At 49.4% G+C, this 19706-nt stretch overlaps 2 protein-coding genes across 2 annotated transcripts; one reads left to right on the forward strand and one right to left on the reverse strand.

Annotated features, from left to right (window-relative positions):
• Positions 1-13040: 13040 nt before the first annotated feature.
• PHALS_08738 (Ankyrin) lies at positions 13041-15536 on the forward strand (the record flags this gene model as incomplete). The annotated part of the gene is made up of 2 exons (XM_024724141.1): positions 13041-13929; positions 13993-15536. 2 exons carry the CDS (start codon positions 13041-13043, stop codon positions 15534-15536), a joined length of 2433 nt encoding a protein of 810 aa, XP_024575047.1.
• A 262-nt stretch (positions 15537-15798) lies between these two features.
• On the reverse strand, positions 15799-17379 carry PHALS_08739 (t-complex protein beta partial; the record flags this gene model as incomplete). The annotated part of the gene is made up of 2 exons (XM_024724142.1): positions 15799-17267; positions 17337-17379. The coding sequence occupies 2 exons, from the start codon at positions 17377-17379 to the stop codon at positions 15799-15801; spliced, it is 1512 nt and encodes a 503-aa protein (XP_024575048.1).
• Between the last annotated feature and the right edge of the window lie 2327 nt (positions 17380-19706).

A 19706-nucleotide genomic window follows, 5' to 3' on the forward strand; every position in this document is an offset into this window, starting at 1 on the left:
TGACGTATTCGCCTGCTCGACGGCTAGGAGGCGCTACAGAGCACGATAATCATCAACGTGAAGCAGTCGGTGCACGAAGTTTTCAAACTCTCGCGGTTTTTCGCACAGCGGTAGGCGACCACGGTGATATGCTCGGCAGAGTGCCGGGCTCCAACGCTTGAAAAGCATCGTGAGTCACCGGACGGCGATCGACCAACTCGTCATCTCCCGCCGCTTCTCGTTGAGAATGGTGGCGTCAACTACCACGTGGAACGCCCTGTGTGTCGACGTCGTCGACGGCGTTTAAACCAATATCTTGTAAAGTGGCGGGGATACCCAGACTCCGAGAGCTCTGGGAGTTTGAGGTGCCACTTCAGCGAGACTGCCCAGACGTCGTAGACGCTTATGATCAGAAGGATCATGACCTTTCGCGTCGTGGTGCGTACCGCGCTTCTCGGCAATAGTCAGGCGCTTCTCGGCAATAGTCAGCTCTGAGCCGCTGTGGTCGTAGACTCACCCGTGTGAGAAACCTCAGAGCTCGCAGAAACGTTATAGATTGTTCTATAATTCAAAGGGCGACAATACGCAGGAAGTCGGCGTTGCACCTTGAGTTTGGCAAAATCAAATCTAAGATGGCGCTCTATGCGCAAGTCCACTAAGTTCTGGCTTAGCTGTAAGCGAGGAAAGTTTTCGGTGTTGCTGCACCTGTCGCTCAAAGCCTTCATCGTCATTTGCAGCGATGTCGCCAGGAACAGCATTGCAAGAGCAGATGCACCTCCTTTTTGAGCGTGAAGTCGAGCACGGTAACGATCTATCGGGATCTCTTGGGGTTCAAAATGCGATCTCACAGAGCTGCCCGCTGATCAAGCCCTGCTTGTGTAGTGGCCGGAGGCCCGACTACGTAGACGCCTATTGATCAAGTGATCGCGTCTTTTGCTTCAGTAGCGGGATCCGCCGAGCGGAAGTCGTATTCCACACGAGGGTCTAAGGTTGAACGTGGATACGAGCCTAGGAAACCCGCTCTGTGAGCAGCCGCCAATTGCTTCTCCAGTGCCTTGTCGAGGCAATTGGGAATACTACGACTTCCCCCGGAAGCTGAGAGGTCGGGGAACGGTCACGGTGTCCGCAAAATTTAAGCTGTGCTGACGTCGAGCCCGCCGTTACCGCACTTCATCCTCCTCGTCTTCCTATGCTGGGAAAGGAATCTTCACCTCGTAGTCGACTTCCACCAACTCCTCGACGAGGAAATCCGTCACCCGGGGCGGGCGTAGCGTGTCGTGCTCGTTCGACGAGGGCTTGGGATGTGCTTCCCGTTGAGCTGCAGACGTACTGTCCGAGCTTTGACTGTCAGAACTTTGCCTGCGGCACCAGTGCACAGCCGATGGCCAAGTCCGAAGCGTCATAGACCACACTAAAAATACGATCGGGGTCTGGCAACGCCTGTATCGAAGCATGAAGTAGGCTGTCTTTGACCCTGTATGGAGACCCCCGATGCTCGGTGTCCCGACACCATTTCGCATCTTTCCGAAGAAGATTCGAGATTGGCCGTGCCATTTCCGCACAATTCTTGCTGTCTTTGTGCAAGTGGCTTATGAGGCCAAGCCACTTGCGCAAGTTCTTTCAATATTTTGGAGCCTGCCAGTCCACAATGGCCTTGACCTTAGCGGGAACCGCTCGAAGGCCACGCATCAAGGGAAGCACCTTATAAAGGAAAATTCTTTGGCGCCAAAAATACATTTGCCTGAAATTGCATACAGCTTACTCGTGGGCAAGCACTCGAGCACCACTCTCAAACGGACGATGTGGCTCTTTACATCCGACCTCCCGTGCCCCGAAGGACTGTGGACGAAGCATTCGTCAAAGTATGTCTGTGCATACGCCCGGTGGGGCCTGAACAACTGCGTCACAAGACAGTTAAATGTTGCTGGTGCATTTGACAGCCCTGGGGGCATCACCAACCACTCCCAGAGCATACCGCTCGGAGTACTCACCGCTGTTAGCGGAATATCACTCGCTCTCATGAGAAATTGGTGATACCCATCGAACAAGTCGAGTTCGCTGTATTCTGACAGCCAAACATGTTGTTCTGAAGAACATTCTTTTAGGGGATTGGTGCCTGTGCTGGAAGGTGGCAGCTTCTAGCTAATTGTAAGCGTGAACGCTACGCCACTTGCCGTTCGGCTTCCGGACACAATACGTGGGAGTCAAATGGGAACACTTGCTCTGGCGAACCAGTCTTGCGTCGCGCTTCGCACGAAAAAGGCGCCAATGAAGTCACTCTGCTCTTTGGACAGGGGTCATTAGCGTGTTACGGGGTAATTCGTTCCCGGAACTAGGTCAATATCATGACGCACACGTCGGTCCGGATGTAGGACCGACGGCAGGTTTTTGGAGACGACGTCTTGAAACTCACTTAAGGATAGTACGGATCCGAGGGGTCCTTCAGGATCGACGATCCGCTTCGTGCGTTAAACACCCTCTTAGTGTCCTCCAGGACAGCTTCATCCAGAAGCGACGACAAGTTAATCCATTCGTTCGGTCTAATAATGACCACCTCGGCTAAATTGCCTGCCTTTGAACTCTCCGAAGGGCATCCTTTCCAGCTCAAGAAGAGCAATCACCGCGTGAATAGCCTCGAGGGTGACGTCGCCGTTTTTCTCGTCCGTCATACCGTTGACAAGGGTATATAGCTGTGCGCTTTGGCCTTCGATAGGCACATTTGGATCAGGATCGACGCTTTACGTCCTGCAAATAACCAATGTCTTCACCGTTGCCTCTCCCCATAGATTTATGTCTTAGTGAGAACAGTGCAAGCACGCACTCAGCGCCGTCCACTGTTTCCATCCCCTGCTCCATCGGAGTCTTGATGATATTAACAACATCCGACGAAGAGCCGCTAGTTACGCAGTCTTCGTCCAATGGAGAACGTTCCACTCCACTCGGATCTGAAGGGCCTTGCCCAAGATGACTCGTACCTCGTCCGACCATACCACCCTTAGCATGCAGCAACTGTTTTGAAACGTGATAAGTGCTCAGCAAATTATGTGCATCACTGGGGCATTGGGGCCTCGCCCCCGATGCCTCGACCCTTGGCCGACCATACCACACATTGCATGCAGCGACTGTTTCGATAATTGGCACTGTTCAGTGGATTACGTGCCTACCCACGTGCATCACTGGGGCCTCGCCCTCGATGCCTCCGACCATGCCACTCTTGTCATGTAGCAACTGATCTGTAACGTGGGTAGTTTTGAACGGGTTACGTGCCACTCCACTTTCAGCCCACGAGGCATGCTTGGGACCCCTGTTGATACACCTTCGGTGTTCACCAACTCGGATACTCCGATCTCCAGCACGTTGACCGTCTCGGTCCAGTGCCCGCATTAATAGCGGTTTTGACTTCTAGTAGCGGTGGGTGGATGACTCATCACAGCTCCATCAGGGGATTTGCGCGTAGCGCCCAAGGTTTTCGACCTCCAGTCAAATTATGGTTCATGGTGGCTTAACCATGCCATATCAAGGATGAGGTGGTACCTTAGTCTAAGCCCAAGCAGCGTTCCACACTATCAAAATCAAGAAATTCGACACCGAGGTCCACAAGGATCTTCGACCCCGTGACACATGTCCCCGTCGCTAAGCCACAGAGACAGTGTCACTCAACCGCGCCTTCAGCGCCTCAGCATTCAGCTGCCTTCCTTCTAACGTGGAGCGTCGATCAATCATGCTCGACGCACCAGAATCGATAAGGATTTTCACGGCTTGTCAAAGCCCTTCACGGTTGCATTTACGACAAACAGGCCCTGCATTCACTCACGCTTCATGTTCTCGAGCACGGAGCTCTTCAGGGCTGGGCCTGCTGTCTTCAACCCCTTTGAGGCACAACAAAGAAGAACTTAGTTCTTCTCCAGTTGGCCGCCCCGCAGCTACTGGGTACTGCAGTTTCCCCGCACGAGCCAGAAGACTGGAGAGAAGCAAGACGTGTGACGAACCTTTACGCGCCTTACAACCAGTCTGAAGGTGACGGGTGTCTCCAAAATTTATCACCGTTGGGTGTTTACACGCTGCTTGGTAGCTCGGAGCTCTGCCTCCTCTTTCTCAGCACAGCTGAGATCCATTGGCTCAGGCCCACTCGAAGAGCTACTATGGTGTGCATTCCAACCAAGTCAAGTCGACTTAAAGTTGAACTCAGCATTGAATCCCGAATCACTTTTTCAAAAGAAGACGTATACACACGAAAAACTTCCATTCTGGTCGAGGTCCTCCATAAAGACGGTCACTGCGACCGCCTTGGGGAGAGGATCGGCCGCCATCCCGGCAATGAGAGCTCTCAACTCTTGGACAAAGTTCACTTATTCTTTCTCTTTCTGTCGGGCGGCAAGAAAATGCGATCGCACGCAATATGCCTGATTGGGCGGTGAGAATACTCGTAACACCTGCAGCTTCAGTTCCGTCCAGAAAGGAATCGCAGCTTCAACCGAAGTACTGCGTGCCAGTGCCGTTCTCGCGGTCGGCTCCCGAGCTTAGAGATGGCTAGCGTCACACGCTGTTGCTCATTCTGGAACATGATGGATTTCATAGCCATCGCGGTTTCATTTACCCAGAGCAGAAGATGCACTTCTTTCTTACCCTCGAAGGTCTTAACACTCACAAGGAGCGGCCTGGGTTGGATCGAGTCATCCGTCCCGTCGGTGGCATCATGAGCGCAGTCGACGCCGACGGCTAATGTAGGTGGTTTAGCAGAGCAAAATTCATAGCTCGGAAACGTCTATAAGGTTATCGCTTCAGGCCCTTGTGAAGCGAGGTGTTGCACGCCCTCGGGGGCAGGCAGGAACATCAGCTATTTAAACCCGTTCTGCATGCTCTAAAGCCAATAAATGAGTTGCTGCATCCTCACAGAGGTCAATCGCAACGACTCATGTGTAGAGTGACTACAAGTGCTACCAAGTGCAGCGGGGCTGTCGTAGCCTTTGACCAAGAGGAAGCTAAGCTAAGGTCACCGACCTTACATTCTATACTAGAACCTGTACGAGTGTAGCGTGTCGCAATCCGCTTACTCCAAGAGAAACCACACCCTTAACCCAAGGCAAATATGCTCTTCAATTTAAAATCAATACTGTAATTTCTTTTGTCTGATTTGCGGCAAAGCCGCCTATGTCTAAATCTACAGGTTTTCCTAGTTACATAGTAAACCTAACTAAAATGGATAACTACTGGTAGTCCAGCCACGTGGTGGCTTATTGTTAAGGTTTAGCCACACTATTGTGTGGTCACACCATCTTGAGTAATTCACTTCTTCATACCAGAGTACGTGTAACCTTATTACAGAAGCGGATGTCTATATAGAGCGCCGTCCCATGCTTGACTTTAAAATGTACGACGCACGACGCGGGTGTCGAGGTAACAGTCCACTACCCTCAGTGCCTCACTCGTTTCCTTGTGACACCTGTGGCAGCTATCGAGTGGCTTTTTCTTACCTCAAAGTCAGTCGCCTCACGCTTGTGAGATGCATGCTGCGACACCACCCTGCCTGTTATCCAAGGTAGGTAAAGGTTTAGGGTGCATAATCGCGAAAGCGCCACGGTACCATTACAACCTTGCCAAATAAAAACTCAATCTCACACAAAATTTTAGGCCGAGAATACTCCTTCCACTTTACCAGGTACTGGTAAAGGCTCATTGTGTGTCTGCCTGTTCATTAAATGATGCTCGTGAAAGTATATCATGTATTGCACATTGAGCAGTGCTGACGGAGGTTGATCGTCTCACAGCTAAACTTTATGATCTCTCTAGGTTGCGGTGGTACGTTGACTCTCATAAAGAGGTTTGGCGTGCGTCCAGATCGAAGAAACAGTAATTCGCTGACGTGTATCACACCATCATATGATACGTAGCGCCCACCGAGCAGAATATCACCTTTGAGGTGGTCACCAAAAGAGGTATCATGAGTCTCGTACAGTATTTTGTACTTAAAACTCTCATCATGAGATACCACTAAACGGTGAGCGTTACGTAGACCGATGCTGTAGTAGAAAAAGTTTGGGTTAATGTGTAGCAGGGCAGATGTGCATCCGCGCGCTTTGCTCAAGCATCATCTGAGTTCCGAGAACTTTATGTTCACAAAATTTACAACGACTTGCGTTCGGCCCATACGTTAAAAACCTTATCAGATCACAGCGCCACCATAGTGACACGCATCAATTCATAGTCATGGCGACGCAAAAGCGCATCCACTACCAACCATCTTGCCTCTAAAGGAATGCCTGGCAAAGAAGAATCATCATTCATTTTGTTTAGGACCTATCGTGGCGACGTCGCTGTGTGCTCGACGCATGCCCTGTATAGATTATAAACGGATTAGGGCCAAGCAGGTGAGCACTAAACCCATCAAGGCTCTCTCATCATAGAACGATCATTGTCATTAACGGGTTGTTCATCTCAGCAGCTTTCAACTGGCGGAACTTGAACGCTAAGCGCGGTCTATTGAAAAGGTGAAGCAACACAGACAACGTGAAATGGCTGATCGGGATTCGGACGAACCATAATCGGAGCATTCATGTGTCTTTCTTCCGCAGCATTAAAGCCCCCGCGTCTTCCGCAATTCTAAACCATTAACCACTCCTTCAAAAGAAGTTGGCTAATGACCGTACCATGTCGGCTTAGTTTGCATTGTATTTGTGCAAGTAATCGGCTAGGCTAAACAACTCCCCCGCGTAAATTTGGGACAGAGACACTAAACAGATTACTGTGACTTAATTCTTTGTGGGACTTTCTCGCAGTCCCTGAATTCAGATGAAGTGCCCTAAAAAGGAAGCCTTCAAATTTCATCGGCACCAAAGATATACGGGTGAATAGTTCATTTGAGCGCATACATTTAAGACGATTCGCAGGTATTTGATTTGGCTCTCCTATTATTCAACCTTTTCCAATCTGCACGAAGATTGACGAATATATTGTCGAGATAGGTCTGTCCATATACATGGTATGATCTTATCAGCAGAGTCACTTGACGATTGAATGTAGTTTATTATACTTGTGATAAAAGCGAAGCACTCTGCTTGAAGTACTCGGCGCAGTTTGAAAGCTATAGCTGCCTCTCATAGCAGTTTAACAACCATAACCAACTGAACAATGCGCAGCCAACCATGCACATCCACTTTACTTTATATTGTTCGCACCAAAATTGTGGTTGTATCTAGCCTATAATTTGCGTGTCTAAATTCCCATTTGTCGTCTGACTTTCAGGTTCAGACAGTTGGCACCAAATGTGAGGTTTGCTTTGCCTCGCCAATTTCGCTTCCTTCTTCGCACAAAGAAAGCATCAATGACACCACACTATTCTAATGGTTAGGGTCGTTATCAATTGACAAAATATTTGATTTTGGAAGTTAAATTCATGACTCACCCCCGATTACAATGTAGTTTCTTGTTATCACGTCGTGGCTTTTCTTCGACAAAATTACTGAGATTCGCCGGATTCTCGAGTAAGCTGTCCCACGTCTTGCTATCCGTGCTCTTTATGTGGTTTGTCGACGAGGAATGACGAGATTACCTCATCCTCCGGTAACAACTGTACCAAATTGGTGACCTCATCAACTTGCTATTTCCTTCAAGTAGCCCCCGAGGGATGTTTGTCTTCACCTCTCCAACAGCCAACAAACTACCCTGACCACCCCATTAAAGAGTGAATAATTAGTATCCCAATTCGCTCGCGAAGCTTCCCACTTAATCACAATATTGTTAAACAGACCCAGCTGTACTGTCACCAAAGAAGCCACGCTTCCCGATGAAGTACTCTAAAAAGAGGTTTCTTTCACGCCGACGATACACTTGTCTGCGTTAGCAAACAACTTTTCCGTGCCCATGCACTCGGGTCAGGCTCTCAAATGGACAATATGGTTCTCTTCATCCGTCCTCCCGTGCTCTGCGCGACTGTGGACAAAGATGTCGTCGAAGTATGTCTGTGCAAAGACCTGAAAAACTGCGTCACAAGACTATTTAATGTTGCTGGTATATTTGACAGCCCTTGAAGCATCATCAGTCACTCCCAGAGCATCCCACTCGAAGTACCCATCGCTGTCAGCGGATATCACTCGCTCTCATAAGCGATTGGTAATACCCATAGTGCACTGTACTTTGTACATCCAACCATGTTATTCTGCAGAACATCCTTGCTCGGAATCAGTGTCTATGTCGGAATGGTGGCAATGTTGAGCTGCTTGAAATCGCGAACGATACGCCACTTGCCGTTCGGCTGCCAGACACAATACGTGGGTGTCGATTGGGGATAATTGCTCTTACGCACTATTCCTACTTAGTGCTTCGCACGATGAAAAGCGTTGATAACATCGCACAGCTTCTTGGGCAGAGGCCATTGGCGGGTTACGCAGTATATGGTTCTCGAAACCAGGTCAATCTCATAACCTACACCTCGGTCCGGAGGTAGGACCTACAGCGGATCTTTGGAGACGACGTCTATACCAAAAAAGTACGGATCCGAGGGAGCCTTCAGGATCGATGGTCCACTTCGTGCGTTCAGCACCCTCCTGGTGTCCTCCGAGACAGCTTCATCCAGAAGCAACGACGACTTTATTTCCTCGTTCGGGCGAATAATGACCACCTCGGCTAAATTGCCTGCCCTCAAGATCCCGCTGAATCCTTCGAAGGTCATCTCGTTCAGCTCAAGAAGAGCAATCACCGCGGGAATAGCCTCGAGGATGACGTCGCCGTCTTCCTGTCATACCGTTGACAAGGGTATATAGCTGTGCGCTTTTGTCTACGATAGACACATTTGGGTCAGGGTCGCCGCTTTGCATCTTGTAGATAACATACGGCTTCGCCGTCTCCTTTCTATAAAGGTTTTACGTCTCATCGAGGCACTCCCTGCTTCATCGGAGCCTTGATGTTATTGACAACATCCGACAAAGAACTGCTACTTCCGCAGTCTTCATCCAGTGAATAACACGCCACTCCCCGCGCATCAGAAAAGCCTTGCCCAGGACGCCTCGGACCTCGTCCGACCATTCCATTCTTGGCATGCAGCACCCGCTTCGAAACGTGAGCAGTGCTCAGTGGATTACCTGGTACTCCACGCACATCACAAGGGCCTCGCCCTCAATGCCTCGGCACTTGGCCGACTATCCCACTCTTGGCATGTAGCGCCTGCTCTAATACTTGAGCAGTGCTCAGTGGATTACGTGCCACTCCACGTTCAACCCGCGAGCCATACTCACAACACTTGTCTAACAGCTTTTGTGTTTGACAATTCGGATACCCCGATCTCCAAAACGTTGACCGTCTCGGTCCAGTGCCCGCGCCAATAGTGTTTTCGCCTACTAGCAGAGGTGGGCTCATAACTTACAAAAGCTCCACCAGGAGACGTGCGCGTAGCGCCCAAGGTCTTCGACCTCCAGTCAAATTATGGCTGTTGGTGTGCCAACCATGCCATACCAAGGATGAGGCATACCGTGCATCCAAGTCTAAGACAAAGCAGCATTCCACGCTATCAAAGTCAAGAAACTTGACACCGAGGTGCACAAGGACCTTCGGGCCCCGTGACACATGATCCGTCGCTAAGCAAACAGTGACGATGTCACTCAACCGCGCCTGCAGCGCCTCAGCACACAACTGTCTTCCTTCCATCGAGGAGATTTATACATAATTGCCCAAAGCCCCGGAGTCGGTCAGGATCTTCCGTGGCTTCTCAAAGCCCTACACGGTCGTCTCTAGGGCCAGCAAGCCCGGCTGGCATACACGATCCGTGCTCAAAAGCACGGAGTTCTTTGGGGCTGGGCCCTGCTAACTCTATTTCCTTGAGATTCAACAGAACTCCGTTCTTCCCCGGTAGATCGCCCCGCATCAAAAGGGCATTGTCGTTTCCCCACGTCGAACCAGAAGACAGGTAAGAAGCGGTCGACGGTTTGATGATCCTTGACGCGCCTTGTGCAGGGCCAGCCAATCCGAAGGTGACGAGTGTCTCCACATCCAAAACGCCGTTGAATGTTTACACGCTGCTCGGCAGTCCGAAGCTCTGTCTCCTCATCATCAGCATAGTCGGCTCAGGCCCGCCCGACGAGCCGCTAGAATGTGCATTCCAACCAATTTTTGTCGACCTGCGGTAAATGTGGCATTGAATACCGAACTACTTCTCCAAAAAAAGACGGGTGCACACGGAACACTTTCATTCTGGCCACACCAGAGCGGAGGCCCTCTATAAAGACGGTCACTGTGACCGCTTCGGAAGAAGATCGGCTGCCATACTGGCTATGAGTGTACGCAAATCTTGGACAAAGTCCACCAATTCCTTCTTACCTTGTCGGGCAGCAAGGAGCACGCGATACGCCTGGTTCGGCGGCGAGAACACCAGTGAAAGCTGCAGCTTTAGCTCCGTCCAGGAGGGAAACGCCGCTTCGACCGAAATGCCGCACATCAGTGCCCATTCTTACGCTCGACCACCGAGCTTGGAGACAGCTGGCGCCACGCGCTGCTACTTGATCTAAAGCATTGCGGACGCCATGGCTATCTTATCCTCTCTCACCCAGAGCAGGAGATATCTTACCTTTGAAGAACTTAACACTCACCATGAGCGGCTTGGGACGGGAGGAGTCATCCGTCGTCGACAGTGGCGCATCATAGACGCAGTCAACGCAGATATCTTCTGCTGTAGGTGCTCTAGCAGAGCATTTTCGAAGAGCAAAAAGCCTCTAGGCGCGCTCTGATCGCTTCAAGTCCGTGCGAAGCAAGGTGTTGCACGCCCTCAGGGCCGGTCAGGGACAACAGCTATTTAAGCCCGTTATGCATGCGTCAGGGCAAAAAAGCGAACTGCTTCATCTTCATAGACAGTCAGTCGTAACGACTCAAATGTAGATTGACTACAAATACTACCAGGTGCATCGGGGCTGCCGTAGCTCTTTCGCTTAGAGGAAGCTTGGTTGAAGTCGGCGACCTTTGTTCTCTACTTAGAACCATTACGAGTGTAGCGGATTGCAATCCACTTACTTCAAGATTTTTACAGTCTCAACCCAAGGATAGTTAAATATTCCGTTTTGAAACGTTAACTGTATTTCTCGGCTTTGTTTGCAGCAAATATTTAAATTTATAGGTTTCCATATCTATATAGTAAAACTTGAAGCTACTGGCAGTCCAGCCACGTGATGGCTTCTTGTTTAAGTGTGGCCACACCATTGTGTGGTCATACCATCTTGTGTGACCCATATCCCTCATACCAGGGCACGTGAAACCCGTTACACTCACTCTACCAACTTATGGGATTTCAAGGTCCAATTTGGCAAGATTGGCTTGACACCATTGCCACTTGCAAATTTACGCATTGACTATATCCCTCCAGAAGATGAGACCAAAATCCAGCGCAACCTGCTTTACATCAGCGAGTCTGTTTAGGCCCTTTTTAAAGCTATAGGCTTCATTGGTAGCTGCTCACGGAGATAAGCAGTGCTATTTACAACGGTGGTTAGCATCTTGCACGCCTTTGCAATTCACGAAAGTAAATGCCGCTCTAGTTTTAGTCTGCTTCACTGAAGCTGGCTTGTAAACGCTCAAAACACTGGTGTGGCATTTCCGGTGCTCGAACTCAGTGTGATAATCTTCGGCGCTACGCCAGCGATTAGAGGCTTCATAAAGAGTATGGAATCACCCGACTTCTGATGATCTAGGCGCATGCGGCACATCTGAGGAGTAGTTAAAAAAACGTTCGCAGCGCGACGTCTAAACTTTCATTTCTGTTTTAAGACCAACGACCCGTATGCATGGACATGCAGGGGATAGGCCTCGGCGCGGTTGGCGACTTCTGATGGATTATATAAGTCATCACCACGTGATGTAGTCCTTAAAAGTCGTATAGAATCTTGCGCTTTAAGATGCGCAAGCTTGAATCGCTGAGCTTGTAGTCATCGTCAGCTTGCTGCGAGATTCCAATGGACTTACCGCAGTAGGTAGCAGACACAAGTGTGCAACTGTTGTAGAGGTGAAAAGAAGTAGAGAATGCCTCAACTTCGGAGAAATTCTCGCAGACAGCTTCGTCGTTTATCTCTGGGTAAAAGTCAAGGTGCCGCGCCGGGACTTGAACTCTTCTGATGACCGGTATGATTGGAAATACAACGGCTCCCCACTGAGCATAACTTTGAGATCGTCGACCGCGTCTATCCTAGAAGCTCGTTTTATGACCCGGTGTGGGAAAAGCTAAGAAAAGCAAGCCCCATCGTATGCATAGTGGGAGAAGAGAGTGCTTGTGGAGCTTAACTGTTGCCTAATTTCTGAAAGACAATATGAGTGCTCTTGGTGGGGGGTGTAACGGCGAATTGTGGTGAGTATAGTCGTTACGCTGTTGATCCTTGGTCATAGATCTAGACCCGGCAATACTGTGGTTTACGAGAAAGTATTAAGACAAGTATATAGGTACGGATGAGGGCGATGATATCTGGAAAGAGGTCTATCCTCAGAACAAAATTTCATGGAAAAAAGTAAATCAGATATTTGTGGTTGATTTTAAACTTTACTTTATTACGCATATGTCACTCTTATCAAACTGGGGTATCTTGGTATTTGAGAGGCTCTCGGTCTCGCTCGTGAGTGGAGCGTACGAATCGATCCTGTGTGAATAGGTAAGTTGAGTCTGTGTATGCATGGTGCACGGTTTCCCGTGGTACACTAATATTTCCGTGAACCATAGAAGTTTGACATTTTGCTACAAATTCATAGGTGAAAACCGTATATTGGAGCCTAGTGAAAGTATTTGATGTGGCAATTTGATAATCGCGATCGCAGCCGAGGTCGAAGGGGCAGTTCGGCCTCTTTCTGCGCCACTTACTGTCGTCTTGTCGGCGTGACGTACACTTAAAGCACTACCGGATGAACGACATTCACGCTCTAGCACCTCACAGAGCTCCGACTCTATCAGCGGGTGAGCAAGTCAGTAGTTTTCATCGTTTAGATTTAAACCTCCGCTTCGTCTCGCTGTTTGCTTTCATTGAGCGCACCCTAGGAACGCCACACCCTCTGTTTTTCACGCCAAGATCCACGCGTACCATTATTTAAGTCGATAGCTGATGCACGCCACAATCCATAGCACCCAAAGTGGAGGAAGCCCAGTTACGGAGGACGAGAAGTCTATGTCGCCCTTCTCGTCGTCATTCTCCTCCTCTACAAACGGTGCTAGCTTTGTACAGTTGCTACAACACGCTGCACAGATTGGAGATGTCAAGCAGATTACAAAGCTTATTCAAACAACACGTCCAAGCGTCTCTTCTTCTTCGTCTAGTGTTAATATTCCCAAAAATGATTTGTCATTAAACTCCTGGCTTGATGCTGCCGATGAAGACGGCTTTACAGCACTGCATTTTGCATGTATTGGTGGTCATGGTGCTGTCGTACAGGAATTGCTGCTGGCTGGAGCAAACACGGAATGTGCAACTTCTGAAGGATTTACGGCGCTGATGTTTGCCGCACGGACTGGGTCACTTTCAATAGTACAAACGCTCGTTTCGCTTGACGCAAATATCATGGCTTGCGACGTCGACGGCAATAACGCTGCAGTTATCGCCGAGCTGAACGAGCATGCTATGGTGGCTAAATTCCTACAGCAGCAGATGTTACTTCTGGAAAACTTGTCGAATAAATCGCCTAGTTTATCTTCCTCGAATAAATGCGAAGAAGAGAAAGATCATAGACCTCTGTCGTTCCAAAATTTCCCGGCTTGTTCCAGCGAATTTTTATTAGGTGAAGACTGCGGACTTAACACTAAAAGCAGTGAAGATTCGTCGACGTGCTCGTCACCGCAACAGCTCGTAGGGAATTTTTATTCGAATGATGATGTGATAACCACAAGGAATGCCGATGGCGCCACGCCGTTACATGTTGCGGCTATGCACGGACAACTGGAAACTGTCAAGGTGCTTTTAGCTCGCGGCGCTCGTTTGTCGGCTGCTTTACCGAGCGGTACGAATGGATTGCACCTAGCATCGGCTTCGGGCTTTGTTGATGTGGCCTCATTTTTGATAGATCAAGGACTACCAGTTGATGGGCCTACCAAATATGGCTATACACCGCTCCATGAAGCTGCCTATAAAGGACATGTCGAAGTGGCTAAGCTGCTGCTGAAATGTGGTGCTAATGTGAATGCAGCAACTGTTCATGGCACAACACCCTTACATCGAGCAGCTGAGAATGGTCATGTACAAATTGCAGAATTACTTATCGCACACGGAGCACACATTGATGCTACAACATCAAATTTTTTTGCCACTACTGGGGAGAGTAAGACTGTGGGCCTCAATACACGCCGGCGACAACATCAAAGGCGCACAAAAGTCGTCGAAGTAGAAAATGAAGGAAAGTCGGATTTTAATGAAGTCCATGCGGAGGAACCGCGAACGATGGATGAGCTCGAGAAAGCGCTTTCGGCTTGTAGATCTCACCTGGTTGCACTATGCCAAGCAGCTAAAAACGATCGCTTGGATATAGTCCAATATATACTGGCACGGGGTACAATTGGTACCGAGGACCTTGTATTGCTCGAGCCTTCAAAACACCCACTTATCCTAGCTGCTCAACGCGGCCATTTGGAGATCGTCCGCTGCCTGCTCGCTTATGACGCATGTACGTCCAGTTTGCCTGACGCAGCGTCTTGCATATTGTGTCGTGCAGCGGAGCACGGCTATCTACAAATGGTGGAGCATGCTTTGCTTCGTGGGGCTAACGTCGAGGCCGTCGGTGGGAAGATACAAGCAACGCCGTTGGTACTGGCATCTCGGCGGGGAAACTTGGCCGTCGTTCTCCACCTTTTGTGGAGTGGTGCGAAAATTGACGCAGCCGCAGCCTCCACAGGCTACACGGCGTTGCATTATGCATCCAAACATGGACATCTTACGGTGGTAAATGCCTTGTTGCTCAATGGGGCTAATGTTGATGCTGTGTGTGTTCAGCGCCGCTCATCGCCATTGCACTTAGCTGTCGAATCGGGCTATCAAGATGTCGTACGCTGTCTTTTGTCTTTTAATGCGAGTGTTGATGCGGAAAAGCATCCGAGCACTATGACAGCGCTACACATTGCCGCCGAGAGAGGGCATTCAGACGTGGTACGTGAGCTATTGACACATAATGCACGACTTGAAGCACCGGCGCAGAACAATTTGCGTGCATTATTCATCGCTGCGTATTGCGGTCATAAAGACGTTGTTGAGCTCCTGCTGGACCATGGGGCAGAGCTGGAAGCGTTGTCAGGCACGAACGAGGCCACACCTCTACGTGGTGCTGTCTCAAAAGGCCATACAGACGTTGTCCAGCTACTACTGGCTCGTGGTGCCGATGCGAATGCCACGCAGGTTACCGATGGAACAACAAGCTTGCATAGTGCGGCTGCTAATGATTTTGGCTATATCATAAAGATTCTTGTCGCTGCTGGAGCTGATCCCGATCGGGAAGATCGACAAGGGCGTACGCCTATCCGATACGCTACATCGGATGTCGTTCGTCTCAAACTGCGACTTGCACTTCTGAAGTCTCAGTGGCAGAGGCAGGATGGGGGACGCGGTCAAGAATTTTAGTATGAACACATGTCAAAGCATGTACCAAAGACCTATTTGATTTTGGACCTATTTAAAACAAAATAGCCATACACTCCACACCAACACTTTTGTTATGCAGTCTGCCATTCATGTTTACCTACTATCCACATTGTGGCTTCAGAATGTGTTAAATGCAACCAATGTTTATTCTATCACAATTCTGACCCAAACTCGTCTGTTTCAACATGGACCTGACCAATTTGTTTATTGAATATTCGGATCCACACTCATCTGTCACCACTTAGCGACCCTGGCGCTGGCGCGGTGCACACTTAATAATGTCGTCTACTCTGAGGATCATCTCGGCAGCTTCAGCAGCCGAAAAAAGCACTTGTTTTTTACTTTTTAAGGCCTCCCGAATGCCTAAAGTTTCCATATCGCCCACACAACCAGTGCGCATGTCAAGCCCGGCTGTTGTCTCACCACGGTGGTGTGCCGCACGCAATTGAGTCACCAATTCCGTGCTGTCAAATCCGCCATTGTCGGCAATAATACTCGGCAGCTGGCGCAGCGCACGAGCGAAGGCTTCCATAGCCAGCGCTTTCTTGCCCGGTACCGATAGGGCTTTTAAATCAATTGCTTGAGCCATCAACACCTCAGTACAGCCACCTCCCATAACCGTTTGTGAGTGTTTCACCGTCTGAGTCAACACAGCCAATGCATCATGCAGCGACCGTTCAGCCTCGTCCAAAAGGTGCGTACTGGCACCACGCAAAACAACAGAACAAGCTGATCCAGTCTTGACACCCGAAAAGCGCAACATACGATCTTCACCGATAATGATTTCTTCAATAAGCTTGCACTCTCCAAGTTGCACTGCATTTGGATTGTCGAACGTAGACGCAATTTCACCACCCGTGACGGCCGCCAGATGCTCAATACCATCAAAGTCGGCGTGTTCGATGGCCATAATACCTTTTTCAGTAAAGATCTGCTCGGGGTAATTGTAAATGAGTTGACGGTTCACAAAGCAGTTAATGCCGAAGCTAGCAATCTTTTCAACCTTTGCCTTCATTTTTGCCTTTTCGGCTTCTTCAATGGCCGATACTTTGTCCATCGAGTCTACCTTTACGCGAGCGCCGTAAATTTTTATTTTATCTGTGTCCATACCTGTGTTTGCCACAAGAATTCTAGCATTTTCAACGCGCTTAGGCTGGCCCACACCAATCTTTTTGTCCAGGATAAAACCCTCGTCTAAGTATGAGTCGCGCAGTGAGCCACCTGCCTTCTTGATTATTTGGATGTAATCCAAATTGTTCGAGCCACGCAAACGAAGTACAGCATCAACAGCAAGTTTGGCAAAATGGTCCTTTTCATACGTTAGTAGCTTGGAGCTGAGGGTCGTGCGCGCAATGTTCATGAGATCCTCGCGAAATTTATCGGCATCCTTCGAATTGTCGCTAGCTGAGGCCACAAGTGCGTCGTTTGCCGAAGCAAGAGCAATGCGCCAGCCGTCAATAATGGTTTGTGGGTGAATACGCTGGTCGATAAGCTTCTCAGCTTCGCGCAATAACTCACCGCACAGCACAGCAACGCTCGTAGTCCCGTCGCCCACCTCCTCGTCCTGGGTCTTGGCAATGTCAACAAGAACCTTAGCAGCTGCATTATCCACGTAAACGCTGCGCAGGATAGTCGCGCCATCGTTGGTGACCGAGATGCTTTTGTCTGGGCCGTCCATGGACTGCAGGATCTTGTCCATGCCTTTTGGGCCTAGTGTCGTCTTGACCATGTCAGCAATAGCAATGGCTCCTACAAACGACGACATACGGGCACTCTCACCCTTCTCAACCTGTGACTCTGGGTCTAAAACAGCCTGCTGCATGGCGCCGATTTCAAAGAAGGAAGTAGCGATGAGCTATGGTCGATATCTTCTCCCCACAACAAATTGTGAAAAAGAATATTTGATTGTTGTAGGCGGTGGGTTTATACATAAAGCTAGGAAATATCTATTTAATGGGATAATGATTTTGCGTTTATAAACTGCGTAAACTAGCAAACATAAAATGTATAAAATGTTTTAGACATTGAGTCCCGACCAACCGTTGGTAACGATCTGGGCATCGTCGCGGGGTCCACGGCGGGGTGCAGGATACGTTCGAAATAGTTTTTAACGATGAAATAGGACACCTAGTCCAAGACTTGTGCAGCAGGTAGGCCAAGCGCAATGAGCGCCTTCTCCTTGGACAACAGCCAGGCCGTGTATTGCCGGAGCTTTAGGAACTTTGCCGGTCTCAAGGGGCCCAGCTCGTCTACTGCAGGCTTAAGAAATCAAAACGCAGTGATTACGGTGTCATCGTCTGTAGTTGCTCGCCGCGCTGTTGTGGATCTCCTACATATCGATGCGTGTAGTCCCCAGGAGCAAAACGTGCGCATAAATTACCTCGTGAGCGCTTTTTCAATACTCAGAAAGTCACTTCCCACGATTACCGTTTGCGCTTGGAGCAGCAGCGGTGGGATAGAAGAGACGCGTCTGCAAAAACCACTGTATACGTTCAAAGACTCCGCCAGAGCGGGATCGTAGAGTAGCTTAAGTCAGCCCACATAGAACACTGGATGTGTAACAGGGTCACAAAAGATGGTGTGATAATACAATGGTATGGGTGATATGAGAAGGTCTGACCACACGATGGTTTGGCAACCCTTAAACAGCAAGGCAGTACGTGGCTGGAACAGACAATAGTTACTTATTAAATTAGGGTTTACTAAATAGATAGGAGAACCTATGAATTTTAGATATAGGCGGCTTTGCCGCAGATAAAACCGAGAAATGCAGTTTATATTTTGAATAGAAGATTAATTATTCTTGAGATAAGGTGGGCTCTTGGAGTAAGTGGATTGCGATCCGCTACACTCATACTGGTTCTACGTATAGAACGAAGGTCACCAACCTAAACCAGGCTTCCTCCGAGCGAAAAAGCAACGGCAGCCCCGCTGCTCTTGGTAGAACTTGTAATCAATCTACACCTGAGTCGTTAAGACTAACACTCTTTGAGGATGGGGCAGTTCTACTATTTGCCCCGGGGCATGCAGGACGGACTTAAAAAGCTGATGTCTCTGCTTGGCCCAGAGGGCGTGGAGCACCTCGCTGCGCAAGGGCCCGAGGCCATAATCGCGCGCCTAGAGGCGTTTTCAAGGTATGAAAATGCTCTGTAAGAGTACTTACAGCGGCAGAAGCTGTAAGCGTCGACTGCGTCTATGACGCCACCGTCGACGACGGATGATTCATTCCGATTCAGGCCTCTCATGGTGAGCGTTAAGACCTTCAGGGGAAAGGATGGGGAGAATCTTCTACTCTGGGTGAGAGAAGCCGATGTGGCTATCACATCCGCCATCTTCCAGAATGAGCAACAGCGCGTGACGCTAGTCATCTCCAAGCTCGGAGGCCGAGCGCAAGAATAAGCCTAACGTGCGGTGCTTCGGTTGAGGTTGCGCTCCTCTCCTGGAAGGAGCTGAAATGTCAGCTTCTGCGAGTGTTCTTGCCGCCTAATCAAGCAAATCGTGCGGGATCGCGTTTCCTTGCTTTCCGACAGTGCAAAAAAGAATTAATGGACTTTGACCAAGGGTGAAGAACACTCATTGCCGTGATGGTAGCAGATCCTCTTCCCGAGGCGGTCGTAGTGACCGTCTTTATTGGATGGTATCCGCACTGGCGTGGCCAGGATGGAAGTATTCCGTATGCATCCGTCTGCTTTCGAAGAAGCGGTGAATATGACACTGAATGCCGCATTCAACTTTAGGTCGGTTGATGTGCACCCTCGAGCGGGCATGAGCCAATGGATCTCCGCTATGCTGACAAGTAGGAGGTAAAGCTATGAGCTGCCGAGCAGCGTGTAAATACTTGACGGTGTTTTGTCTGTGGAGACACCCGTCACCTCTTCTCTTTTTGGAGACAATGTCCTGAATTACCGAAGGATATTACGGATCCGACGGATCCGTCAAGACCGACGATCCACTTCGTGCGTTCAGCCCCTATTGGTGTCCTCCCGTACAGCTTTACCCAGAAGCGACGACGAATTGATCTCCATTCTCGTATAATGACCACTTCGGCTAAGTCGCCTGCCTTCAGGACACTGCTGGACTCTTCAAAGGACATTTTGGTCAGCTTAAGAAGAGCATCGAGCTTCATGGGTAACGTCGCCGTCTTCCTCC

Source organism: Plasmopara halstedii, assembly GCF_900000015.1.
Source record: "Plasmopara halstedii genome assembly, contig: Scaffold_323, whole genome shotgun sequence".
NCBI lineage: Eukaryota > Oomycota > Peronosporomycetes > Peronosporales > Peronosporaceae > Plasmopara > Plasmopara halstedii.